This window comes from Lytechinus pictus, chromosome 3 (assembly GCF_037042905.1).
Source record: "Lytechinus pictus isolate F3 Inbred chromosome 3, Lp3.0, whole genome shotgun sequence".
NCBI classification, from domain to species: domain Eukaryota; kingdom Metazoa; phylum Echinodermata; class Echinoidea; order Temnopleuroida; family Toxopneustidae; genus Lytechinus; species Lytechinus pictus.
Genome location: NC_087247.1, coordinates 50,954,682 through 50,982,494, shown reverse-complemented (window position 1 = coordinate 50,982,494; position 27,813 = coordinate 50,954,682). Strand labels below are relative to the sequence as shown.

Genomic DNA, 27,813 nt, shown 5'->3' with positions numbered 1-27,813 from the left:
TTTTCATGGTTTTCAGATAAAATGAAACACATGCGATCATACACGAACAAATCATAAAATTAAGTAATTTCAAACACTTTAATTACAGGTATTCATTCATTCAAGATAGTTATCGGAAAATATAATTTGTATTGAAACTATACACAAAATCTCATTATTTTATCGACAAAATTATGCGTTTCCTTGGAACCGTGCATGTATCCAGGGGAGCGTTTCATGAAAGGACTTGTCAGACGTTTTATCCGACAACTCCCATTTTATCCGACAGTTACCATAGTAACAGTGCTTCTCAGCCAATCAAAATCTAGAAAAGTTGTCAGATCTGACAACTTGTAGGACAAAAATGTTGATGAAACGCCCCCCTGGTTTCGCAAGTTTCTTCTTAAAAAATACGGGAGACTCGTCAAGAAACATCGGGATTATGGCAATTTGTTTTAACATTTAATCCCATTTCTTGATATTTTCTTGAATTCATTTCTTGATATCAAGAATTCGATTTCTTGATATCAAGAATCATAATCATTTGTATTTTTTTATCACTAGATTGAGGCGAGTGTTATTACAGGCAGTTTTTCGAACCATATGAGAAAGCGAGCGCTTGTCTTCAACGATACCAATTTCACTGACACAAATCAACGGCACTACAGGCGACTCATCTATGTTGGAAATGCCGCTCTTAAAAACGTGTCTGAGATGGAAGAAGTCAGTATTTGAGGTTCATTGTTATTTCCGACAAGTTTATTTTCGGAAGGCCTGTCATATCTTTTTTTTTTTGGGGGGGGGTTGCATGCAGATTGTTACTCATTTGATGATAACTGGACCCTATCACAAAACGGATTTATAATCGACTGCACGAATCCTGAGTGGCACGGTACAAAATTATGCAGGACCAGCGAGTAAAAATTGACCTGTTGACCGTTACAATTTCATGGTGATTGGTTGCAATTTGCGTTGTACAGACTTCACAATATCTTTAAAACATTCTAATGTGATTTTTTAAAGCAACCATTAACATACAAAACTTACAGAATAAAAACTGTGGATCGCAACCGAGGTAACGATAATTATCATCATCTAGAATACATACGTCCGTTTTATGTGTTTTCTATTTCACCTAAAGACAAAAGTTTGCACGCCCCCATGCCAAAGAGTTATAAATTTGGATTGATGGCGTTGATCATGACTGTGAGATGGACAAATATAGTTTTTACTATGATGATATTATCACCCAAAATAATGTATATATTTTGAAATAATAATGAAATTTAATCAAAAGAAAGCATTACGACGCAGCGTCATAATTTTATTTCATAGTTTTATTTCTACAATTATTTGATACTAAAATTAATTATTTTGTACCTTAAAAATAATACATGAATAAATCTTCTATGTAGATAAACTTTTCCCAGGGGGAAATCATTATTATTTTTTTTTTATGTAGGGTGCAAACTTAGTTGCTCGAATGAAAGGACGATATTCAACGGGTAAGGTGTGTAAGGAGGACGGAACGTGTTACAATCTGAATCCGGGTATGTCCTCCAATTTAGAACATTTATAAATAAATACAACTTTCTCAAACAGGAGCATGCAGACGCCACTGATTAACAACAGTTGCATTTATCAACTAGTGACCATATGGAGAAAGCGGCCGGGACTCGCGGACTGGAGGCAGAGGGAGGGTTTGAAAGTACATTTTTCATGTTTAAGATGGGGGGGGGGGGGGCTGGCGTAAAGATGTATAATAAATTAACGCCTTATGCCTCCCTAGAGTAGGCCTAACTCATGTAACAGATTTAGTGCTGAATATACATACAGTATACTTTTTTTAATCATTATCGAACTCCCGAAGACCGGTTAGATTTGTAATCTCCATGATCTTTGTTTAATGGCATTACATAATTATTACTAATCAAACCCCTTCCTCTAAGTGCCAGCTTCTGTTTGATATTTTTGCTTGTATACATAAATAAGAGAATGGTTAAACGGAGTAAAGATTCATGCTAATTGATTTCTACTTACTCATTGAACCAAACGACGTAAGTCACGCGGATGTTGGTATTATAATGTTCTTATTGTTCTTATTATTTAATTGTTCTTTCTCTTCAACAACTTCCCCAAACCTTGTCATTTGAAAGGACTGTCAAAGATCATGGCATCTTCAAGAAACTACAGTGAGTTGCTATGGGCTTGGGATTCATGGCGTGCTGCAGTCGGACCTGCGAACCGCCAGGATTTTGTGAGGTACGTCGTCCTGAAGAACAAAGTAGCCGTTGCAAATGGTGTGTATACCCAAAATGTTCTTTCCCATTTTTGCTAACAAGATTAGGTACATGTATTTTCTTTCAAGCAGTGTTTACGTTTTGAATGACCCGTTTTTTTACAATTCTAATTATGATAATAATGATAACAAGAATATTGTCAAGACAATAATAATAAGGATAATAGAGCTTTATATTCGAATAGTGTTATCTTTAAGAATATCATTATTATCATCAACGTCATCATTGTCGTCATCATCGTCATCATCTTTATCATCATCATCATCGTCATCATCATCTTAAGCATTATCGTCATCACCTTCATCATTATTATTTTGTTTTGGCCTACTTGACCAATATTTTATATTACTGACTACGTGGGATAGGCTAGCGACGATACACAAACATAGAATGAAAATTTCCGTTTAACTCTCTTATCAATAATACACAAAATTACCCTATAGCAATTATCATTTCACACTTTGCACGTTTTTTTTTATTTTGATGACAGGGGAGGCGAATGCTGCCACCTACTGGCAATCAGCTTACGGAAATGAAACCTTCCCTGCGATGGTGGAAGAACTTTACCAGCAGTTAAGGCCACTTTATGAACAACTCCATGCCTATGTAAGGAGAAAGTTGTATGGCGTCTACGGACCAAAATACATAAACCTTCGAGGACCTATCCCAGCACACATCGTAGGTATGAACGGGCTCTCAAGTTTCTGAACCGAATTAGTGATGAGATAGTGGGGACAGATGTTTTTTTAATCTGGTAACCTTAGTATAGCCCTCAACCAAATATTATACCAACAAGACCCTAAACATGACCTGAAATCCAATCACCAAATGGGACAGAAGGCAAACGCCCCCTTTGGTATATAACTAGTAAAATGAGGATGAGGGAAGGGGCGGGAGGAGAAAAGTGAGATCCGTGTCTGTGAGTAAGTAAATAATACCTATTATATATATTTAAAAATAAAATACCTGTCAGCTCTAAGATGGCTTCCACTCTTTGGAAATATCCTGGCTCCTCCCAGATAATGAGACTTGAGTTTCGAACAGATTTCGATTCCTGATAAGTTGGGGATAAAGTTTATCGTGCCGTATGCTTGCGACATTATTACCACACATTAATTCCTTAACTTATCACATGAATATGTTCATATATCTATCCATGTTCTTTTAGGGGGGTTGAATAGTATTTCTAAAGTATTCAAATAATTTTTCCACAGTTCTTAATCCGGAAATGCTTGTTTCTAGTTGGAATCAGTTTATTGTATATTAAACCATAACTAAGGTAAAAGGTTCTAACGCTACCTAAGGCATACACGCATACATAAGTTCTCACCGTTAAAAAAAGTTACATTTCCTATACACATTCACCTCACACTCTCACGCCCACCATCTGCACGCACACACCACACAAATACACACTACGCACGCACACATTCACAAAACTCTCCTCTGTTAAAGGTAAAGTCCACCCCAGGAAAATGCTGATTTGAATAAATAGAGAAAAATCAAACTAGTAATGTGCTCAAAATTTCATCAAAATCGGATGTAAAATAAAAAAGTTATGACATTTTAAAGTTTCGCTTATTTTTCACAAAACAGTGATACGCACAAGTAGGTGAGTCAGTCGATGATGTCCATCATTCACTATTTCTTTAATTTTTATCGTTTGAATTATACAATATTTCATTTTTTACAGATTTGAAAATAAGGACCAACTTGACTGAACCATATAGTATTAAACAATGCTAATTCTACATGTTCAGGGAGGAATTAATCGTTTTATCACTTGACAATGAGGAGAAAATTAGAATATTTCATATTTCATATAATAAAATACAAAAGCAATAGTGAGTGGATGACGTCATCAGTCTCCTCATTTGCATACCAGCCAGGATGTGCATGTAACTGTTTTGTGAAATTAAGCGAAACTTTAAAATGTCATAACTTTCTTAGTTTACATCCGATTTTTGATGAAATTTTCAGTGTTATACTTGTTGGATTTTTCTCTTCTCATTCAAATCAACTTTTTGTTGGGGTGGACTTGTCCTTTAAGTAGTTCGATTTGGCGGAATTGACTCTAATTCATATACATGTATTAGTATTAGCATAAACAAAATAACTGACAATTCATTGAACATAAAAACTGATTATTTTCATTACATATGCTCGAATAGTTTTATTTAATTTTCAAGCATTTTATTACTTGCTCTTCCAAATAATTGATTCAGGCCAGTATATGTGTAATACATTTCAATGGTAGTCAAATCATATCTATCATATGGTCTTGTTTTAAGGAAACATGTGGGCGCAGACATGGGGTGGATTATACGATATATGTAAACCCTTCCCAAACAAGGCACGAGTTGATGTTACGAAGAGTATGGTGGAAAAGGTAAAATTAGTACACTCTTACAAAAAGCAGTGCAATAGATCTTACACAATAGTTGAAATGTTTAAATGATATAGTAATAAAACAATATTAGTAATATAGTTTACCACGTATAACTATGTCCCATTAAATATCTGTCGCTGTTCAAGGCCAGATCTTACTTTTCTGCCTCCAACCTTCAGTTGAATCGAATGTTTCCTATGTTTACACATATTGATAGTATGCATATTTTTATTTAATCAAAACATCTAATGCAACGCAAACATTAACAAAGGCAGCATATCGAATAAACTTTTGTTATGAACGTTATTTACACGTATTGTATAGAATGGCATGTTGTCTGGCTGTCCATGATGAAGTACGAAATTTGAATGAATCATGTGAGATAGGAGCATTTAATGTTAGGTAAATAACATATCTAAAACAATCAAATTGTTGCCTAAGCTAAGAAAGAGCAAAACAAATGAATTCAGAAAATATCAAAGATTATATCAAAGGACTGAGTAAATATATTTTATTTGTGAATTTTGTAACGATCAGAATTACACCACCAGTAAGATGTTTGAAATGGCGAATGAGTTCTTCACTTCCCTTGGTTTGATCTCTGTACCTACATCATTCTGGAATGATTCCATGTTTGTACGTCCTACAGATGGAAGGAGTGTTAACTGTCACCCGTCTGCATGGGATTTCTACAACCAAGTCGATTTCAGGTGTGTAATATCAAGCTTTATTGTCATTTTTAGAAGTGTATGGCGTACTGCCATCCAGATACAAAAAAATACTGTAATTTAGTGGCTTTCCATAATGAATACATACTGTAAACATAAATCACATTTTCAATAACTTTCTCAAAACAAATCAATTCAAATAGTTATTTTTTTTATTACAATTTCCAGTGAGAGTGAAATACTAATTTCCAGTGAGAGCGTGCCGGAGAGTGAAAACTGTGAAGTTTACTTTGCTCTCCTTACTGTTTTATCTCACAGATAATAAGATCTGTTTTTGTGTATCATGTTGTGTACAGAATCAAGATGTGCACAAGTATAACAGTGGAAGACCTGAATACGATACACCATGAACTAGGACACATCCAGTACTACTTGCAATATAAAGACCAGCATGTTCACTTCCGGGGAGGTGCCAATCCCGCTTTTCACGAGGCCGTCGGGGACGTCATGTCGCTTTCGGTCGCAACACCCCGACATCTATATACCATTGGTCTATTGGACGAAATTGAATATGACGAAGGTAATTTGTTTCTATCAGCAGAATGACACAAAATTGTCTAGCAAGAAACATATGTATACAGATATGATCGTTCATCCAAAGAGTTACCAGAAAAGTGATACCTCCTTGTTTACAAGTCATTTCAAATTGCATACATTGATATCAAAGAATCGTTTCTTACAAAGGTGTAGATATGTCTTTTCCTTTCCCTCAGTTTAGAAGTCAAGATTAATACTTAGGTAAGCACCAGTATTGGTGTATTGGTGAGATTTGACGGTGAATTTATAATTTTCTTAAATGCTAGTGTATGTTGAGTTGTATCAATAATGATGTGAATTGCACGCAGCTCAGCCCTTAGGGTGCCAATGTTTTGTCTAAACCCAAATAAATAAATCATTAAAATAAACAAATAAATACACGGGGAAGTACAGTAAGGCCCCTTTCGAAAGCTTGAATACTGATTCCCATATGTTTGTGAAACTTAACTGTAATAGGTTATTACCAGTCAGACTTTTTACAAAATATAGCAAGGAAGAAATAATTAGGATAATGCCTATTTTGACTATTGTCATTAGCTGATTGATCATTTCAAATTATCTAAATTACCTCTCCCTATACCAATAAGTTCCTAATACACCGTTGAAATTCGGTAGACCGTATTTTTCGGATGATGTTGCCCTCTGTTTACTTGCAACTCTGATAGTCAGAACCGCATCTTCCAGGCAATCATCAATATACAAAACGATAAGAGATGAAGAAAACGTCATGTACGTGAAAGACGTATCCACGGTACATACTTATCGTTAGGTTTGATGGAAGTATGATTACCACTTCTGGCGTTCTTGATAATTATACTCTAGAGGCTGATCTGAATCACTTGATGAAGGTTGCTCTAACTAAAATAGCTTTCTTACCTTTTGGATACCTGATGGATCAATGGAGATGGAGTGTATTTGACGGGACCACACCTCCATCCATATACAACCAAGAATGGTGGAAACTAAGGTAATGGTTGACTTGTTGTATTCAGTACAAACTTCATTCCTTTGAAGAAGCTGAATCCCACAGGGTACTTTACGCTCGAAAAAAAAAAATTACGTGTATTTGTCTAGATTACTGGATGCCAATAAGGTACTTGAATGCCTCCAGACAAAACTGACACGGTTCAAGTTAAAACGACCAGAATCGCAAAATATGAACAAAATCATTAGACTTTTATTCTACTAGGTCAGAATGACGTTATTATTATCTTTTTTTATACTAAAATGTAGAAGGGTATTAATTATGACTAGAATAGAACAAGGGTGCCAAATGTATATGTTCTGTTTGAGGATACCAGCATTGTCTTGAACGTGCTGAAGCCAAATGCCCAGTGCCCAGTAGTCAATGGAGTGTCCTACTTTAAATACATATTTCTTTCTCTCTCCAGGCTGAAGTATCAGGGAATTATTCCACCTAATGAGCGTAGTGAAGATGATTTTGACCCCGCTGCCAAGTACCACATATCGGCTGGTGTCCCTTATATCAGGTAATATTCATGATTAAAACTTTGTATTACATACTTTCAAAATACCGCACTGAGATCCCAATATCAGAGACTTCACCTGAAAGCATCGTGTATTCATATCGTGCATGGCCGTACGCAGAAATTGTTCGCTGGGGGAGGGGGCAGCACGCATAAATTTTTTCATAAAAAATGAAAGCTAGGGAGGGAAGCGACCGAGCTTGTTATTGGGGAACTTTTGCATTTTGTAAAGTGATATTGAAGGATTTCGTGCATAGATTTTGTGAACTTTGTTAAAATTTTCAGTTAGAAAAATGTAAGTTTTCAAAATTTATGTGGGGCAACTGCCCCCCCCCCCCCGTTGCTTACGGCCATGGCATCGTGTATATCGCAAGTATTAAATCTGCATTCTGTATAGTGCGACTAGACAACTCCATCAGATCATATTCCCCCACTTGAATATTCTTTTGGTGTATTAACACATCACTCGCCGAGGAGAGTTCTCTGGCAGACAATTTATCAACGTGAACGATAAGTAATTCAAATATAAATTGTCAGTCACAGGCTGGGGGGGGGGGGTATATTCCCGATGTTGCCAGAGACACCGGAGACACTGAAATAGGTTCGCTTATCCGAGATCGCAAAATAAAGAAATTGTTTCTTCTCCCATCTACTATTGTACAATATTTTATTTTGTCCTATGCCTTCGCTCTAGATATTTCGTCAGTTTCTTTGTCCAGTTCCAATTTCATGATGCTTTGTGTAAAGCTGCTGGTCACGATGGTCCGTTAAACCGATGTGACATCTATAGGTCAAGAGAAGCAGGGGCACTTCTGTCGTAAGTTTAAATATTTGTGTTTTATTAGTACTTGCGGTATCGTGGCATGTGTATGTTCTTTTGCCGAGTTTTTGTTTTAAATCATTGTTATTATTGTTCAATTTTCACCAATCACATAAAATGAAATATCTGTGGCAAAGTTTCATCATCAACAAAAACTTCATGTTTTTTGCAGTATTCCTTAATTCCATCCTTTTCTTGATATCTCTGTACCACTTTATGTAACATAAGCATGTTTACATGTATATCTTTATAATGTCTCTTTTTGTTTTGACAATCTGTTATTATGCCCACATGCATTTCTCTGTACATATCTTTTTATCGGAATTGAAAATAAATGAATTGAATCAATAAATGAATCATTAGAGACCTTTCGTTTTCTGCGACGATCCATGTGAACGTACGAGATTAAGGAATTTTGGGAGCTCTGCGCATCCTCGAAGTAATCTATGACGAGCCTTCTCGTTCACTACCCAAATCTATGACTCGTATTTGAAGGTTTTGACGTTCGGTATCATAGTGATCGAAAGAGCGCTGGTTCGTACATGATGACGTCATCCAAGCTTAGCAAAAAACATTTGAGTTTCAGTGATTCGGCAGGGATGGCAAGTTGCTGCTTGTTACTAGCTTTTCCATTACATTTCGTGTGTCTTGTTTTCAGACACTACATATCCGGCAGGTAGTTGATGTTCTATTTGCAAACCACTGCGTTTTTTTTCATCTCTCCTCAAAATAATATTTTCAGTGTAATATCATAAAATTGTGTAAGATTCATATTGGTATTTGTTCTCACATATGTAAAAAAAAAAAAAAGCTTTTAAGCATTCGAAGAGCAAGAGTGCAAATGTTGCACCCACGAGTCGCCCCACTGGTTTGTGGCGTGATGCTACGCCTGATCCTCCGGCCAAGCATCGGCCCACTGCCCGCTCGCTATCACGCTGGTATATGCTGTGGCCTGGTACGGGTACGTCGACAGCAATCGAAACTGCTTTCATCAAATTATGAACGTGATACTGACCGAGCGGTTTCACCACTTCCGGTCAACTAGAACAACGTTGCAGTTGCAGATAATCGAAAGCTCGGGATTGATCAATCGAATCATTGTCATCGTCACCTGCATAGACCTTATACACTGACGTCATCACGCTGCCATCTTATAGACTGAAGCCATTGACTGCATGCCTTGGTGATCTGCAACTGGCCCATCTCCGAGAACTCCGTTTTACATGTATTCCTATAGCCTCTCGTCACATGCATAATGTTCATGAGAGATAAAGAGTGATATCAGAATGCCACTTTCATTTTCAAAGATAAAACAGTAAATAAAATGACATCAGAATAACTCCTATGATCTTTTACTTGTATGATTTTTTTGGGGGGTTGGATGTCATCCTTTCAAGCACATGCCCCATGATGTCTATCAATATTTTGCTTATAATTCGTAAAATGAACCTTCAACAGTTTAAAACTGTTTCTTCTTTTTTTTTCAAAACAGAAATATGTTAAGTAAAGGTTCTAGCCATTCATGGAATGAGGCCCTGGAAGCCATGACGGGTAGTAAAGAGATGAACGCAACTGCACTGGTCTCTTACTTTCAACCTTTGATGGAATACTTGAGAATAGAGAATGAAAGGAACAACGAGACCCTAGGTTGGCCCGAGATATACACCCCTTTTGGTAAGACAAGGACTTTGGTGAAACTCTATATCAACCCCATGTATATAAGTAGAAAGTTTGAATCGTGTCAGGGTGATGTAAACGATTCACACATCTCTCTTCGATGATTTTTATTTTTCTAATCCCACTTATGTTTTACATTTTGGATTCTAATGATATCAGGGGGCGACCACTTCATCATCTATTGAGATTATCGTAGAATTAAACAAACCTGCCAAAGCGAAATTTGGCAAAAGTTTCTTAGATTAAAAATAAAAACAGAATAATATTTCTATCATATAAAAATCTATAAAGTTTTAATTTTCCTGATTACCAAAAAAATTGTTGACTATGTCGCTCTCATATTCATATTTTAATAGATCCTTCTTGTGGAGTTAGAATTGGAACCATGTCCCCATCTACATTTATCCTGGTACTATCATCATCAGTTCTTTGGACACGACTTCACTACTTGTAGTTACCCTTCGCGCATTTTTAAGGACAAGTCCACCCCACCAAAAGGTTGGTTTGAATAAAAAGAGAAAAAAAATCAAACAGAGAAAAAAAATCAAACAAGCATATTAACACTAAAAATTTCATCAAAATCGGATGTAAAAGTTACATTTTAAAGTTTTGCTTAATTTCACGTAATAGTTATATTCACATCCAGGTCGGTATGCAAATGAGGGGACTGATGACAATATCCACTCACTATCTCTTTTGTATTCATTACATGGAATATGAAATATAATTTTCTCCTCGTTGTCATGTGAAACAAGGTTTTATTCCTCCCTGAGCATGTGTAATTATCATTGTTTTAACATTTTGTGAATCTAACAAGAGAGCCCTTATTGTCAAATGTGTAAAAATTGAAATTATATTTTATAATTTAAATAAATAAAAAATAGTGAGTGAGGGACATCAGCGACTCTCATTTACATATCACTTAGTTGTGCATTTAACTGTTTGGTGAAAAATAAGCGAAACTTTAAAATGTCATAACTCTCTTTATTACATCCAATTCTGATGAAGTTTTCAGTGTTATGCTAGTTTGATTTTCGTATTTTTCTCCAAAAACTTTTTTTCTGGTGTGGACTTGACCTTAAACATAGCAAGATACATGTGACTTAAAAAATAGAATATGAAGTATAAAATAAACATGTAACAAACGTTTTCCCTAGGATGTAATAATGCGTGACGGTGTTATAGATTTTTGACTGTATAAAGTTAAATTAAGATGAAATAAAAGAAACTACATATTTCCATCGAAGTGACTATTAATGTTCTCAGTGATAAGCTTGATTAGTAATATTGGGGTGTCAATACAAGCAAAAACGGTCGCTGAATTTTTCTTCATTCTTCACCTAATCCGTACTTCTGCTTCGCAATATGAATGAGTTCTCTTTTCTCTCGATTTTTATTGCGTTGCATTACATGATGTTTAGAATGTACTTACTTTACTTTTTATTTGTATGATATTTCATCTCATTTTTCAGTTCCGCATTCAGATTTATATATATCATTATTTCATATTTTAAATGACACTTGTATTTTCCTTGCTTTTGATCGTTTCATTTTGTGGAACTGCTTAACAGCTAGAAGAACTTAAGTCTCTCGGCTAGTATGCTGTACATGTATATGTAATATAACATACGCTAGAATAATGAGTTGATTTGAAGTGATTATTCCAGAGTTCATATTTCCATATTAATTTGAAAACCATGATACAGAGGTTGAATGTAACCGGCTCTTGAATTTATATCAAGAGATTATGAGAAAAATATGAATTCATTGACGAATATATTCTACGGAACTGAAATAGTGATTGTGCTTTATTCTGAAATAAAAAAGTACTACTGATGATGATGATGCATGTAGACATATGGTATTGAGTTTGCAAATTGTGACTAATTGGTATAATAAAAGTCATTGGAAATTGAGCGTTTCGAAATTGTCAAGTCTTCGTGTTTTATTTCCACTTAACTGTATTAGATTTACCCAGAAATCGATGAACACTGGAATTCCGTGTCATAAGAACATAACTACAAAATTATGTCCCGATCTCAACTCAAGTAAAAACCAATGCTCTTCTGAATTACAAATTATGTCTAAGAATTTATCTTCATTTTCTAATATCCAAATAAAATTACTGTTTGTAAATTTGTACAACACTAACTTATCTATATAATCTAGATTACAAATTTTGTGCAATAATGCATCTATTATTGCATTGCTATTTAACTATTACAGAAAACATCGTAGCTATTCTCATAATTGAAGAAAAATAGTAGTTTGTGATATGGAATATATATAAAGCCCTAAACGTGAATAATCGTATTCGAATACCAATACTTGGGTTAAGACCGGCATATAGAAGTTAATTTATTATTACTATTTCATTAATCCACTATTATTCGACTTCAACTTTAGTTCGGATATTAAAACAGAATTTCTTCGTTGGTCCTACGGACATTAACTAATCTGTTAGTGAAAGGATATTTGTTGATCAGATCACATAAGTATAGTCACAGAGCACTAAATTTTACGTCGGTATTACGCAGAGTTGCCTTTTTGTTATAATACACACTTTTGAAGTTTTTTGTGAACAAAAAAAATGTCACACCTGATGAAGTCAAAAGACACAAAATATTTTTTGCATCATGATAATCGTTCTGATGAAACAGATCACGGTGAGGAGTAAGCTATTCAAGAATTACTAATCTTGATTCCTAAAATATTCTCGCAAGTATAATGAATATGCAAAGGAAGATCGCTGTCGTAGAAGGCTGTACTGTTACGCCAAAGTTTGGATCTGCAAAATGAAAACAAAAAAGAACAGATTGTAAGTTAATTCAGGTATCAAATAAAATTTGCTCAATTTAGTGTAATTTAAAAGTGGCAGTAAAGCCCAAGCTCAAATATTTCATTCAGCTTTTAAGTTCCTTTGAAAACCGTTTTCTATTTGGCTTGTCAATCTGGCAATATTTGGCTTGTCAATTATATCTAGTCAGTTATACACCTATAAAGACCTTCAGGTGGGCTGTCAAGTAAGCCTAAGTTTATTAAACAATAAAAACGGTATGAATTAATGAAGTATTAATTTAATATGATGACCATAATTGTTGGAAGCGCATAATGAGAAATCTTTTTCACTTTAACATGACTAACATAAATCATGGACACCCAAGGTATGCTAAAATGAATACCTATTAACTTCGGTTAAAGTAATTGAAAAATAGCACCGTTCATAGCTATTTGAAACCAGGCCAGTAGAAATATAGTTTAACGGAGCTATGTCGGTAGACACGATTTCATTTAATGAATTCTATCATGCTATAACGAGACAAGATTTCATTGAAATGAAAAAAAAATCGTTACATTATATTTAGTACGCTACAATGATACTCGAACACAAGCCCTGCTTGAATATGTGCAAAATAAGAAAGTAAACAATTAAGATTCAATTTAAAAAAATACAGAGGCATTTTTTAAACGAATTTCAAGCCAGGCATTCATTTAGAGTACAATGTCTTTCAAGACACAGGTGACGCAGGCAAATGGTTGTGAAGTGGCATGTAGGAAGTTGGGGGTCCGTTGTCCGAAAAATAGAGTAGATAAAAACATCATAAAACATAAACATAATTTTGAATGCTTGTGCTTTGTAATGTTGTCTGATATTACTTTCAATCGTTGATGAAATATTGATCGCAAAGTTCCTTCTTGTCTCTGGCCGAAAAAAACCAACCTGTGTGGACATACAACAAACCGGGTATACTACTCACCTGCTGGTGTGTATGTGTCTGGCCATCCTGCAATGTCACCATTTAGTTCATTCTCTGCTTCCAGATAGTCAATCAGGGGTTGGAAGTAAGTAACAAGAGCAGTAGCATTCATGTCACGAGAACCGGTGATCGCTTCCATGGCGTTAGGCCAAGGCTCACTTGAACCCTTTTTCAGCATGTCTCTGAAATCACAGACAAATATATATCACATTTAATGTCTTAAGTACATGAGGAAAGAGAGAGAGAGAGAGAGGGGGGGGGGGGGGCTCGGTGTATCTTTACACCCAATCCCTTTTCTACCGAATTTCGACTTGCTAAAAAACAAAGTTCCCAAACTGCACTGTACTGATAATGTGAGTCGACCAAATGGTTATCTTCTGATTATTTTGATGAAGTTGTATGTAGAATGATTTTACACTTGGATTGAAATTCTTTGCTGTGATGCAATTTCGATTTTAGGACATATAACAGATATGTGTATACTATTCATGACCCGGAAGTTGCATAAAAAGTTTAAAGTTGTTCTTAAAGAATACTTATACAAAATAAGAATGCAATGTCATCGTCGTTTTTTTATCAACAGATTATTTCAAAAAGTCGCCTTGATTTTTTTACATGTTTTTACACTTGGATTGAAATTCTTTGCTGTGATGCAATTTCGATTTTAGGACATATAACAGATATGTGTATACTATTCATGACCCGGAAGTTGCATAAAAAGTTTAAAGTTGTTCTTAAAGAATACTTATACAAAATAAGAATGCAATGTCATCGTCGTTTTTTTTATCAACAGATTATTTAAAAAAGTCGCCTTGATTCAAATATTAATATAAGTTTTATAGTAAGAAAATGGCTGAACACGCGGAACTTACGACAGAAGTGTACCAGCTTCGCTCGATTGGTAAATATCACATTTATGAAGAGGACCAACATGTCCTGCTGCTTTGCACAAAGCATCGTGAAATTGGAACTGTATGACAAAACTGATGAAATACCTGCAAAGAATGAGACAAATCTCTTGATGAAAAAAAAAGAAAATCCACATGAATGATTGGATTCAACATGAAAGATTCATAATTCAGTCTGTGAAATGTTTGATGGTTTCTGAGGCAAACAGTTATTGATACGCACCTGAGCCTCCTATTCGTCGGATTTCCACAGAAAACACAGACAAGAAATAAATTGCAGACACCCACTAATGTTATCAGTTTGCATTTGTTTTATGCATGTTTGTTAACTACGACGAGAGCTTTTCATCAAATAGGAGTTTCCCTTTCTATACGTGGCCACTATTTGGCAAAAAATTACCTGACGATGTTACATTTCAGCTTTTATTCTCACCTGATATAAGGTACGTCAGAAGGAATGTGGAACTTGGCTGCAGGGTCGAAATCTTCTTCGGTACGGGTTACAGGTGGGATGATGCCCTGGTATTGCAGTCTTATGGAAAATAAAAATGCTGTGCATTAGACAAATGACAATGACGCTAATTCGGTCAAAATTACGGTTATGATCTTTGAAACCTGATCTCCAACTTAAAATCCATGCTGATTATATAAACCCTTTTGTGTTTAATGCATTTTAATAAGTGAAATGACTTAGGGGTGTTTCTATAAATCCACCTTTTCTGTCTCGCTGCATCGTTTCTCAAATCAATGTTGTACAGGTAGCATTCTCATTCTGTGATTTGTCATTTAGAAATAAGTATTAATCACTGTCTATTTTTTATGTTAATGATGAGGCGTGTCTCCATTCAGTGACTGGCGCTTATGCTATTGAGACATCTAACGCTCGAGTCCCCAAGTGGCAATCTTTTATCGTGCGAAATACCCGATAAAGTTTGTTTCTTTTCTATTAGAAGGAGAATTCTAAAGTGACTAAATGTGTGATCTCTGGAATATGTATTTTGATTCAGGGATAGTGGAATGACATTTGATAAAAATTACGTAAATTAATTTTCATGGTATTTGGGGGAGTTATAACATCGTTAAAATATTTTCGTTCTAAAGCTAGTGTACCGTATCCAACGCAGATAGCTCTACTAGCCACGGAATAGCTGATATGGGCGATGGGTCCTTCGGGACCGGGGCGCGGCCGGGCGGGGGGCAGAGCTACGTTTTCAGCAGGGGCAAACATGATACCTTGACTGCCATGACATGAGACTTGCAGCGGCAGCGGCCCAAGGGGAAACCTAAATTTGATGAGTTAAAAAAAAATAAAAAAATAAGACCCTGATAAAGTCAGTGTTTACTGTATTCGCATGCACCGATATTGAATGAAAGAGTCAAAGTCAACAAAAATAAGTACGTGTAGGTGTAGTTGATAGAGGAACCGTTATTCATGCATGCATAACAGGAACATTACTATACAAATAATGCACGTCAGCGCGTGCATGCAGGGCCAAATAATGAACGATGTGCGAGAAGAGCCAATGGATATACCGAACCGAGGTCCGCAGGACCGAGTGCGGTATATCCATTTGGCGAGTACAGGGTTAATATTTAGGTCCTCTATGCACAAGAATACGTGCATATTGTTTGTTTTATACAACCCCCTCATCACCCATGTTTTGATACCGAGTTGCCCCGAATGCTATATTTGATCTAAATTCTAGATTATTCTGCATAATTCCAGACCTCGCACTATCCTGCATGTACTCTGACGTCAGAGTGCAGGATAGTACTTTTGGTATGACGTCAGAGTGCAGGATAGTGCGTTTTGGATGCAATAGTGCAATTTGCTGAATATCATGTGATCCGATTTGGACCAATATGATTACAGAACATTCTTGGGAGTTGTATAAAAGTTAATAATGCAAGTACTTACTATCAACTAGAGAAGGCTATCGGGTGGGGCCTGGCCCTGGCTATTCGTTTACTAGTCTTGGCCCCTGTTCCGGGAAGCTGCATTCCCCAAAGCCCAACACTCAACAGACTCACAAGACCCCCCACCCTCATCCAACAATCTTCCCCTAACATAGGCCCGAGCTCGACTGCGTACGTGTTAAAAGGATGGGGGAAAGATAGGAAGATTAGGGAAGGGCTTGGGTGGCGTCGTCTACCATGTCTACATCTTCTTCTTCCTTTCCTTAGTTGCTTCTTCCTCACCAAATTTCTGCTTCCACCTCTTTTTTCCCTCTTCATCATCTATTTCTTCTCCCTCCTCTTCATTTCCTTTTTTAATAGTCGTATTACTTCTATATCTTCTATCATCACTGCTAAAAATGTTATATATCACTTTCAATGTCACCATACTTTGACTAGATACTTCATGTACTACGTTAATGTATCCACTGACTACAAAATGTTTTTATTACCTTAGTTTCCACCAGTCTTCATTATACTTTGATTCGGGGGTAGTTCCGTCAAAGATTCTCCATCTATATCGATCCATGAGGTACCCAAAAGGAAGGAAAGCAATCTTGTCCAGTGCCATGCTCATCAAAAAATTCAGATCGGCCTCTGTAATAACGGATTTCGATGTAAAATAAGATAATAATACTGCTGTATTGGGAGCGCGTTGGATATTTTTTTAGCAATGATAATGGTCTGAATCTGTGCAATGTTAGTTATGACCTAATATCCTACTGGAAAGAGGGAATGGCAGAAACAATAATTTGCTGTGATATTTTAGAGAGGACAATATCATAAGAAATATAAAAAACGACAACGTTTTATAAAGAAAAGAAACTACAATGTTTAAAAGCATATCTAACATTGTTTGTTACAAATTGTGACTCGATTCGGTTTAGTATGTAAAATCTAATGAGCCGTTGCTAGTAAATTATAATATACTGTTACTTTGTCCCTAGATATATCAATAAACCTGGCAAAAAGCATACCATTCAAGTTCGTAAAATCATTGATGGGAAATGTTATTTTTCACTCTACAAAAAGTTGACTATACTGACAACTGCATGATAACATTACATATAGAACAATACGAAGACAAAGTTGAAACAGATTGGTGGAACGAGTGCATAACATGGATTTTATATTTATATCACGGTTTACAAGATGTGCTTATAAAAATGGAAAGACAACACTTTGTTTTTTTTCGGATTAAATAATAAGTGAAGCACAAACACTTCGGGTAAATGACCCAGACTTAGAAAATAGATTTGTAATAAGATGGTTTCGATGTGAGCATGGAATAATTAGACGTATATCTATAACTTGTAATATTACTGAGGCTCTATTTTGGTATGATAAAAATGTAGAACCTACAATTTGGTCATTATGGGATGGATGGAAGGCAAAGTGTATAAGAAAGGTTTTATTACTGAAAAGTATGATATAGTGCATAAGAACACATTTGGTTCTATTAAATAGTGTAGAAGAGCTGTATATTCGATCGGTTGAAAAAAATTCCACGAATTGACACCAAAAATATTTTGAACAACTATTTCCTATAGGACTACTAACCCCGACTTATCCATCCATCGATTTGATCCTAAGTTTCAGATTCGGAAAAGGGGAATAAAAAAGGGAATCCCTGATATACCGTCGTGATCTGCAACTTCATTCAGAAGACCGACGGAGAAAAGATGCTGTGGTGTCGAGACAGAAAGAGCTAGAACATCACCCACAGCCTCATGAAATCCAGGATTGGCACCTCGTCTGTACATTACAGGTTGATCCTTGTATTGCAGATAATACTCAACATGTCCCATCTCGTGGTGAATTGTGATGAAGTCATCCTGCGTGATATCTGTACATTGCTTGACTCTAGAAAATCAATCGAGTTTTATTCTTCATTGCATGCTGGTTTCAAGATCAGGAGAGGGTTCGGATACAGGCAGGGGTGGACTGGTATTCATGGTAGAATTGTGGATCCTACTAGGATCCATGGTAGAATAGGTGAATGAGGCAGGTTTTCCATCTTATCCAACAAGTGGTTTTTAGATAGAGCTTAACTCTGAGACTTCTAGTCAACCGGTTTCTCTGATCCACTTGCGAAACATAGGTCCACCTCTCGTTGGAATCAAAACTGGTAGTGCCGGGTCATGAATGAATGTTTAATTTTTTTTTGATTCAGCCAATACATGCAGCATAAGAGGATATTTAATGGGTTAATCAGGTTGTGCTTTACCGTGTATTTTGAGCATAATTCTTCCATGCATTTTGCGTACATAGGTCCCGAAGGTTAGTCGTGTTAGTAAATAATGATCAGGCAATCGCTGGATGCGGTGAGGTGTTCGATCGTTCGTAGCGGATGTTATTCATTAGTGTGTTGATACATCACAAGTATCCCACACTTTAAATCGATGGTTATCAAACTTTGACGATAGATAAGAAAGTTATTAACTTTCAAATGTACTACAAAAATAACCAGTTCGTGTTCAATGGATATTCAAAGTTGCCTCGCGAATTGTTGGGACTTAAGGGGCTAGAACACCTTTGTTTGCTCTTATAACCACATTGACTAAGATCCTTTCTTCAAAAACTCTTAATACTAAGATTGATTTTTGTTAAGGAATTATAATAAAAATATGATATTTATGAGATAATTTATCCATCTAAGGTTATATTCGGCCTTTATACTGACTGGGTATACGAAGTGAGTGACTTAAGTAACAGGTAATACTGATCTCTTTATCAACTGCTGGACATTAGTAGAACAATGGAGATAGGAATTACTCTTTAGAAAAAAAATAACTTATCCCAGTGGACTAGATGTTGACTACATAATGCCGGTACACAGTAAAAATAAATGCATGCAATGCTGTTTACTATATGAACTGAACAGTTTGTCTTGTGATATAGAAGATTGCTTCATTCTGAAGAAAACCATACTTGGGCTTTTGCTCCACTTTCGAATCGTTTGAACTGTATAGAAGTGTTGGTGTTGGAATGAGTTAGCTGATAATGTCCCAGATGATGTTAGGATTTGATTGGGTTATTTTAAGTAATGTATTTGGGATGATTTACAGAAGGTGATGAAATTCTAGATGGTAATAGCTGACGCAGATGATGAACTCTGCTATATCAAGCTGTCGTTCAATATTAGTGTTCAATACCGCATTCATTTAGTTTATCCTTTCCAAGTTTTATATTTGACTTATATCTGTAATAATTGTAATAATTTGAGATTTCATCCATGAGCTGATTTCCAAAGCTTAAAATGCGTTTGGTAATCGTGCAAAATTGCAACTATGTTAGTGATTTTATCCCAAGGAAGTATGATGGCCTTAACTATTCTCGCGGCGGAGGATAATTTATTGCATTTTCTTAAAATCTTGAAAGACAGCCTAATAGGACATGTAGAATACAATCTTGTACAATAAAGTATATAGAGTTAAGATAATAATCACTAAAAATACGGAATGTGTATGACTGAAGCACGCGGCAAACATTTAATAAGTATACCCTCATCATCTTCGACTTCGTCTAAGAGACCAACAGCTTTAAGATGGGCTGGTGTCGAGACAGAAAGAGCTAGAACATCACCCACAGCCTCATGGAATCCAGGATTGGCACCTCGTCTGTACATTACAGGTTGATCCTTGTATTGCAGATAATACTCAACATGTCCCATCTCATGGTGAACTGTGATGAAGTCGTCCATGGTTATATCCGTACATTGCTTTATTCTAAGAAACACAAAGTCGCTGATTATAAATATCAAATAAAGTCCGTCCAGTTTTTAAAATATGATGCTCGTAGAGGTATGAGTTGGAAAATGTAAAATTTAAATAAGTCGTAAACGGGATAAACTTATAACCTTCTGACCTATTCGAACTTAATAGCGCCATTTGTTTCACTTTAGTTTTTCCTTTGCTTAATTTTGCTTTATGTTAATTTTTGCATGAAGATGAATCCGAATTGGATCATTTCATTCTCAGTCAGTTGCAATGAGCCAGGTGCATTGCTATGCCAATACATTGTTAGTTATATTTGAAGCCATCAGAAATTAGATATTACCAAAACTGATAAAACAGCATCAAAACTGAATTGGTACATATTTTGAAAAGTTGAAATAAAAGAGCTTCAGCATATCTTTACACAGTGCTAAATCTATATTGACCCAAACATCTTTTTGGTTAACAGGCTGAAAAAGCAAATGGAGAATATCACGTTTACAGATGTAATGACTTGATATGAGATGAAAACAAAATGATGTATCCAGAATAAACGATGTAGATAGAAAATACCCTCATCATCCACGACTTCATCCAGGAGACCAACGGAATAGAGATGGGCTGGTGTCGCGACCGACAGAGCGAGTACATCGCCTACGGCCTCGTGGAATCCAGGATTTGCGCCGTCACGGTATGAAACTGGTTGGTCCTTGTACTGTAGGAAATACTCAACATGTCCCATCTCATGGTGAATGGTGATGAAATCATCCATGGTTATATCAGTACATTGTTTGATTCTAGATGTAGATCAGATACATCCGGGTATGCAATGAGAGAATGTAGAGAGTATACAACAAAGGATGTCATTCTACTCAAAATTGTATTTGAGCAAAAAAGGTACATATATATTTTCTCAAACCTAAATCGGTTTTTTTCGACACTGATTTAATACAGATCATCACATATACTAGAACCACCCCCAAATAAAAAAGTGGTGGAAGCCCTATATCTCAATCTTCAAATGATCGATATATGATATTGATTATAGTAATATATTATTTCTCTGTTTGTTAAACCGTATGAAATTTACGCTGTAACGACGTTGGAATGTAAACATATTCCTGTTTGAAACAGGAAAACTGAACACGATTTCATAAAAAAGGAACAAATTGAAAAATACAAGTTCAAGGATTCAAGCTTCCAAATTTCCTTGGAAACATAACATGAAACAGAACCATACAAAGAAGGGAAGCAACACCAATCTACACAAGACAGCATAAACAACACTGGTGCACCTAGATCATCGTCAACTTCTTTCAAAAGACCCATTGATTTGAGATGAGAAGGGAGAGCAATAACATCCCCTACAGCCTCATGGAACCCCGGGTTGGCGCTATTGCGGAACAGAACGTGTTGTTCTTTGAACTGGAGGTAATATTCTACGTGACCCATCTCATGATGGACGACAATGAAGTCCTCCATGATCACCTGGGTACATTGGGTTATTCTGGGAGAGGTGGACGACTAGGAGGATGATGAGGGGATAGGAGTGGGAAGGTTGCAGGAAGTAGGGGATAGTAAATGTAAAGTAATGATGTTAGCAGATATAGTAGATATTAGTATGTATACTTTATTATCATGCTATTTCAGTACTGTAATTATAATGTTTTAATACACAACTGAAGAGATTAAAGCCAGCCTTTATCAGTGTTTATAAAACGTTAAATATTTCCTTAACTTCGAAACATGGCAAATACACCGATATCAGAGAAAGGTAATTACCACATTGGAGATGAGTGTTAAGTACTCCTCGAAACAAAGAATAATGTCTTGTTTAAAAGCAATGCAGGAGTAAAAAAATCCCACAAATTTCGAATCATCAATATTACCCTAATCATAATCTGGTACTATCAAAAACCGACTGAGAGATTTGGGTTACCTGAAATCCTTTTGGTTGTAGAAGTCCCAAGCTGAAGCATGGCATACAACGTCACGTCCATCGCTTGGTCGTTCAATCATCGATTCGTTCCAGAATTCTTCAGGCATGGGGATCAGTCCAAGTGATGCAAAAAACTCATCTGAGACTTGAAACATTTGCAGGGGAGTATAACCCTGTATAAAAACGGAAAACGTTTTAAAACACACGATGATTAGAATTATGCCATCATATTAAAAGGGAGGTTCACCCCGACAGAAAAATTGACATAGCAAAAAGAACAAATAAATATTGGTAAAAGTTAGAGGGAATACCACCAAAAATTTAAAAAAGGTTATTAGAATTTTGATTTGTGACGTCATATGCGAGCAGCTTCCAATGTATCGTGAATTTTAAAAAAGTCGATGAAATGTCACTTTCTCCTAAAAAAAATGAAAATCGTTTTTATTGTATCTTAGATATTATCAACAGACAAATATCACATACGCACCTGAAAGAAGACAATATTAATCATCACGATCCTTACAAAAAAAAAGAGAATTGTACATTATATATTACATAACATATGAGGCAGCTGCTCGTTTATGACGTCACAAATAAACAACTTAAATTCTAATAACTTTGTTTATATTTGATGGATTTTCCTCAAACTTTCACCATTATTTTTAAATCATTTTTTCTGCTATATATAGCAAACTTTTCTTTAGTACGAACTTCCCCTTTAACAACCCTATGATTCATATTTTTCTTCACATAAAAACTAGCTTCACCAAGTTTATGTCGTTCCGATAAATACGAAAATGCTGCCAAATTCCAAGACACATGTGACCAATGATCACAAACATGACAGTGGATATCAGGATTAGAGCCATTAGATTAAAGCCTATTCTCGACTGTAATGCTCGATTGTCCATTCCTATCACCGTTTGTTTTTCTCTCTACTCTACCCAACACCACTCCTTAACAAACGCACAAACATCCAGACAGTTTCTCTCTTACACGTTCAACTACACAGAAACACACTCTATATATACTTGTTTCATTCTCCTTACCATTTTCTCTCATTTAAAAGAATCAGCAGTTATACCATAAAAATACTATATCCATGATAATTCATACACTATACGTACAATGTAAATAGTGTAACTTACCTTTTCAATAAGGACTGGCGTGATATCTACACTAGGTTTATTAGGGAATGGCTGGCAGAGATCTAGGAGTTGGAGCCAGGATTGGGCCCACATATTACCTGTATGGTTTGAGACACCACATGATTAGAGAGCGTTGAAAGAAACATCCACACCTTCAAAGCCCAACCTCTTTCAAACTTTTTTCCTAATAGATTTTCCCTTACTTTCGGATCTTTACATTTTAACCATTTGAAATGATTTTAGACAATTATTGTTAATTATATGATATCTACCTAGCCTTAAAAAACCCGTTTGATTTGTGAGTAGGTTACGGAACTTGGTTACGAAATTGCGCCATAAATTACATACATCACCACGGAGCTGCATTGTGTTTTCATGATCTTAAGAGCAACAACAAATATTTTGAAATGCACCGTTATTTCAAGATTAGACAAAACCATGATCGCTATGACCCAAAATCATATTATCTATTTTAATTTGACTAAAGTATATATGGCCTACCAAGTATGTGAGCAGGAATAGGTCCACGCAGGTTGATATAATCGCTGCCATACACATTGTATAACTTTCTGCGAACATAAGCGTGTAGGTTGGTGTAAAGTGGTGAGAGCTGATTGTATAGATCCTCGGTCATTTCTTCTAGATTATCCACCTCATACCAAGAACGCCAGTAAGCTCCGTTGTCAGGTTGATCTAAAATAAAAACAAAAATCAGTTGATAAAAAATATAATTTCATTATTTTGTCATAGTTGTAGAGCTTTTGGGGAAATTGTTCTTGAGGGAAAAATCCTTTTCCAAAACAGGGGTAATTTTCAGAAGGTGCGTGTGGGTGTGTTAGGAGTATATGCCCCCTGGACCAGTATCTGGCCTGTATATAGATACAGTTGATTTCGTACCAATAGAACATTTTATTTTGATAATAACAAACAATGAAACAGCTCCAGGATGCATTGAGGACCAATGATGCAGCTCTCTTCAGCGTTAATTGGCATATTATACACTTTGGCTTTACCCATTTCAAATCTAATTGAAAGCACACGGCATATATTGTTTTATTATGTTATTCTCCTATTTCGTCTTCATATCCAACAGTCCATAGTGACTTGAAAATAAAAGAGGACGGAAATGCCCAAAGGGGAAACCCTTGATAAACAGCATTTCAAATTGGAATACGTTATGACGTCACAGCATGGAGTGTTTTTGATGACGCAGACAGTCGATTTGTAAATAATTAATGTCTATGCCTCGACCACGACTATCAGTATGTCGGTAATTCCTTCGTTTCATTTGAGATCATGTCTTGAATGTGTTATGAATTTAATAGTTTCATTCTCAGAAACAAATTGAAACGCCCATTTCAACAAAGTACTGATTGGTGAGTCTTGCCTAACTGCTGTGTACTTAATTAGTTGTTCGAAATACTCATATTTAATATATTGTAAGTAAATCTTTTAATTGTATTGGTAAGCAGATTTGTTTCATTAACAATATCGATGGGCTGCCCTTTTAAATTGATTATGTTGGTAGCAATTAAATAATTAATTTATTTCATCATTACTGTCCCCATTTTATTTATATAGGCCTAGTATTATCGTCTTGACTATTATTATTAATCTTGAAAATAGCCTTACTAAAATTGTATCATCGTATTTTGGCATAATGTTTTTGTTCATGACATTTAAACATGTATTTTTTTCCTAGACATGATTCCTCTTTGGATTGATTTTGCAAAATAAAATTGAACAATATCAAAGCATTCCACAATGAGTGTCACCGACATTTTAATCCAGCTTTTAATGTAAAACTATAAGTCTTAGAATGCTGGAATGCTAGAACATCAGCAAACTAGTTCTTTAGGATTTTTGATTAACTAGGGGTTTCGTGAAACAATCTTATCATTCACACCACGTTGGATTCGTTAGGCATGATGAAGTAAAAGAGGGTATTTCTCACGTATCATTTACCTCCAATGTCAAAAATCAAAAGAAATCATGAAAGGTCACATCCTAAAAATAAAATTGTAAAAAGTCCCCAGATTCTCACCAACGTGATTTAATGTCTATCCTCTACATTATATATACATACCTCGGCGTTTAAAAAGGATGCATTGGTGTGTGTGGGTGAAGATGAATTAGTGTGGGTGCGTGAGTGGGTGTGCACAATGCCTCTCTGCTATTTTTGTTTGTTATAGCAATCAGTGGCGTAATGAGCCAAAAAGTTTGTTAGGGTCAGAAATGACGTATTTATTAAAAAAAGTTGCGAGCGAGCAAGAATTTTTTATGACTAAAATTCAATTTTGTGATAACTTTTTACATAAAATTCAGAAAACAATACTCATATAACACCCTTCACTCATTCCTTTTCTTTTCTCTTTTTTTTTCTTGGTCGTGACAAATGGGGGGGGGGAAGCGCCCTCAAGCCCCCATCTGTACGCCACTGATAGCAATGGAATCAATGAAAAGTAAATTATGTGCGTCATCATGATAATTATTTACCATTGGCTTGAGCAGCCATATTTTTCAGTTCGACGTATCGGACGTAATCCTGTCGGGCTGGAGCTCCGACCTCATCGCGCCAGGCATCCCATGCCCAATAAAGTTCTTGGTAGTCACGTGACTCAGCCATGATCCTGGTGAGATCTTTGCAGATATTATTGAAATAGAAACAGAAGAAAATTCATATAGCACATATGATGCTAAATTACATAATTCATACTTTTTCACCGACAGAATTGAAACTCCTTATTAATTTAGAAATAGAAACCCGTTCTGGGAATTCGAACACAATTTCATGCAGCAAAGTGTAGAAATAGCTAATCCAACTTTGTGGGCCAGCAAAGCAAGTAACGAATAGAAAAATTGAACAGGGTAGTCGTGCGAGTATTTAATTTCCGAAATGTTTGTAAGTCTCCCTTAAATAACATTTATGTATTGCGCCATGGTGTTCAAAAGAAAGTGCTGTGCAATCACTCTCTCTCTCTCTTTAAATATATGTTTTAAAAAAATAAAACAAAACTGATAAAACATCTATTATTTTCCTTGATGTGATATTTCGGAAATGTAACTTATTCAAACGGAAGAGCGGATTTATTTTGATCTCGAAACCTCACCTGGTTCTAAAGAATAGCAGGTACCGTCCTCCTTGCAAGGTTTTCCTGTTGCATAGCGAGTCTCCATGTCCGATAGTAAGTTAGTCAGCTGTATGAAGTAGAGCAAACTCACAAATTATTCAACAAGTTGAACATGAAATTACCAATGAATCAAATAGGCAAGGTATGATAGATTGATACAGTTTTGATATTGTATTGCCCTGAAAAAATAATGAATGTATAAATTTGAATAAATTTTCACATACTTCAATGGCTAATAGCTTATGTCTTTCGAAAGCATCACCCTCCTCACGCCAGAAAATGTATATCTATAGTACTCTTCATGTAGAGCAACTCCTCGATGAGTGACGATTTGTCTTTGAAGATTTTGCTGTTTGGATAACTGGTAATCTGAGGATGTGCTAGAAAAATACGCATGTGCAAATCTTATCCGGGGGATGTTATACCCTACCTCTTCCAAATCTTCCTGGTTTTCCAAAGCAGCATCACCAATGTATATTAATTTGCCAAGCAGTCGCTTCGTGTTGTCAGAAAACCCAGTCTGGTCAAACTGCAGGGCCTGCGTTCTCATTTCATTAGCAAAGTTTGATGCGGCCAAACTAGCAGCCACCTGAGATTTGAAAAAAAGGAAAAGATAATCAATCATTTGAAATATATTCATGATGAAGTATTATGTTTATTAAATACATGTATGCTTGTATAGATCTCTAGCTATTTAGCAAGATAGGATACAGTGTTTGTATTGCACAAATCTTTTTTCCCTGCCCACACATGTACGCTCAAATCATTGAACAAAGGGTATATAGTGAAATATTAGTGATAGGACTCCGCTCTGTCTGATGTCAGAGTTCTGTACCGATACATTATTAACGCTCAATGTAAGTATTGCCTTTTCAAGAAATATATATACTAAGCGGTGGCGTAATGAGCCAAAAATTGAGGGGGGGGGGCAACATGGTGCTTGTAACAAAATTTTCAGAGTTGCCGAAGCAAATTTTGATTTTTAAAATGAACCTCTAATTTTATGATAAATCTGTAACATAATATTTATAAAATAACATCAAACATCATAGGCGGATCCGGCTTTTGGCGAAAGGGGGGGGGGGGGCGCACTGCCGAGCGGCGCACATATTTTTGCACTTCACCGGCGCCATAAAAGAAAATGTTGAAAAAGGGGTAAAGTCTGACCCTGTCAAATGCTCTTTTAAAAATGTAGGATTTCCAGTCATGCCATTTTGCATGACCACACGCAGATAATATTTCCGGGGGGGGGGGGGGGCAAGACTCGAACATATTTTTGAAAAAAAAAAAAAACGATAGAGTGAACGGACCGAGCTGCTCAACGGGGCGATTCTTTTTTT

At 35.9% G+C, this 27,813-nt stretch overlaps 2 protein-coding genes across 4 annotated transcripts in view; one reads left to right on the top strand and one right to left on the bottom strand.

The window, feature by feature from the left end:
* The window catches only part of LOC129255513 (angiotensin-converting enzyme-like), a 29,770-nt gene extending 19,322 nt beyond the window's left edge, over positions 1-10,448 (top strand). Inside the window, exons 15-26 of the mRNA XM_064096007.1 lie at positions 544-702; positions 1,442-1,529; positions 2,136-2,279; positions 2,770-2,961; positions 4,571-4,668; positions 5,206-5,378; positions 5,693-5,916; positions 6,756-6,900; positions 7,325-7,423; positions 8,115-8,237; positions 9,733-9,914; positions 10,274-10,448. Of these exons, the coding sequence (XP_063952077.1) occupies positions 544-702; positions 1,442-1,529; positions 2,136-2,279; positions 2,770-2,961; positions 4,571-4,668; positions 5,206-5,378; positions 5,693-5,916; positions 6,756-6,900; positions 7,325-7,423; positions 8,115-8,237; positions 9,733-9,914; positions 10,274-10,371 (1,725 nt within the window). The 3' untranslated portion in view covers positions 10,372-10,448. The remainder of the gene's footprint in view (positions 1-543; positions 703-1,441; positions 1,530-2,135; positions 2,280-2,769; positions 2,962-4,570; positions 4,669-5,205; positions 5,379-5,692; positions 5,917-6,755; positions 6,901-7,324; positions 7,424-8,114; positions 8,238-9,732; positions 9,915-10,273) is intronic.
* Positions 10,449-11,836: 1,388 nt separating this feature from the next.
* LOC129257067 (angiotensin-converting enzyme-like) lies at positions 11,837-27,058 on the bottom strand. Of its 3 annotated transcripts, none has more exons than XM_064097326.1 (12): positions 26,904-27,058; positions 26,453-26,540; positions 25,839-25,982; positions 23,844-24,035; positions 23,343-23,440; positions 22,195-22,367; positions 20,829-21,052; positions 16,992-17,136; positions 15,017-15,115; positions 14,548-14,670; positions 13,676-13,857; positions 11,837-12,705 (listed from the first exon to the last, which is right to left on the bottom strand). In XM_064097326.1, exons 1-12 carry the CDS (start codon positions 27,021-27,023, stop codon positions 12,623-12,625), a joined length of 1,671 nt encoding a protein of 556 aa, XP_063953396.1. In that variant the 5' UTR covers positions 27,024-27,058; the 3' UTR covers positions 11,837-12,622. The 3 variants fall into 3 exon arrangements, with proteins under 3 accessions (XP_063953396.1, XP_063953397.1, XP_063953398.1); XM_064097327.1 differs by lacking the exon at positions 20,829-21,052 and adding an exon at positions 20,044-20,267 and having other exon boundaries at positions 26,904-27,057; XM_064097328.1 differs by lacking the exon at positions 20,829-21,052 and adding an exon at positions 18,179-18,402 and having other exon boundaries at positions 26,904-27,057.
* Between the last annotated feature and the right edge of the window lie 755 nt (positions 27,059-27,813).

Excerpts from the sequence above, each read along its gene's own strand:
- LOC129257067 (XM_064097326.1), bottom strand. The coding sequence starts at position 27,023 with ATGAGAACGCAGGCCCTGCAGTTTGACCAGACTGGGTTTTCTGACAAC. Across the intron at positions 26,541-26,903 it reads ACCAGGAAGATTTGGAAGAG|CTGACTAACTTACTATCGGA; the intron begins GTAGGGTATAAC and ends TACTTCATACAG. Across the intron at positions 13,858-14,547 it reads GAAGCTGGTACACTTCTGTC|AGACATGCTGAAAAAGGGTT; the intron begins GTAAGTTCCGCG and ends CTGTGATTTCAG.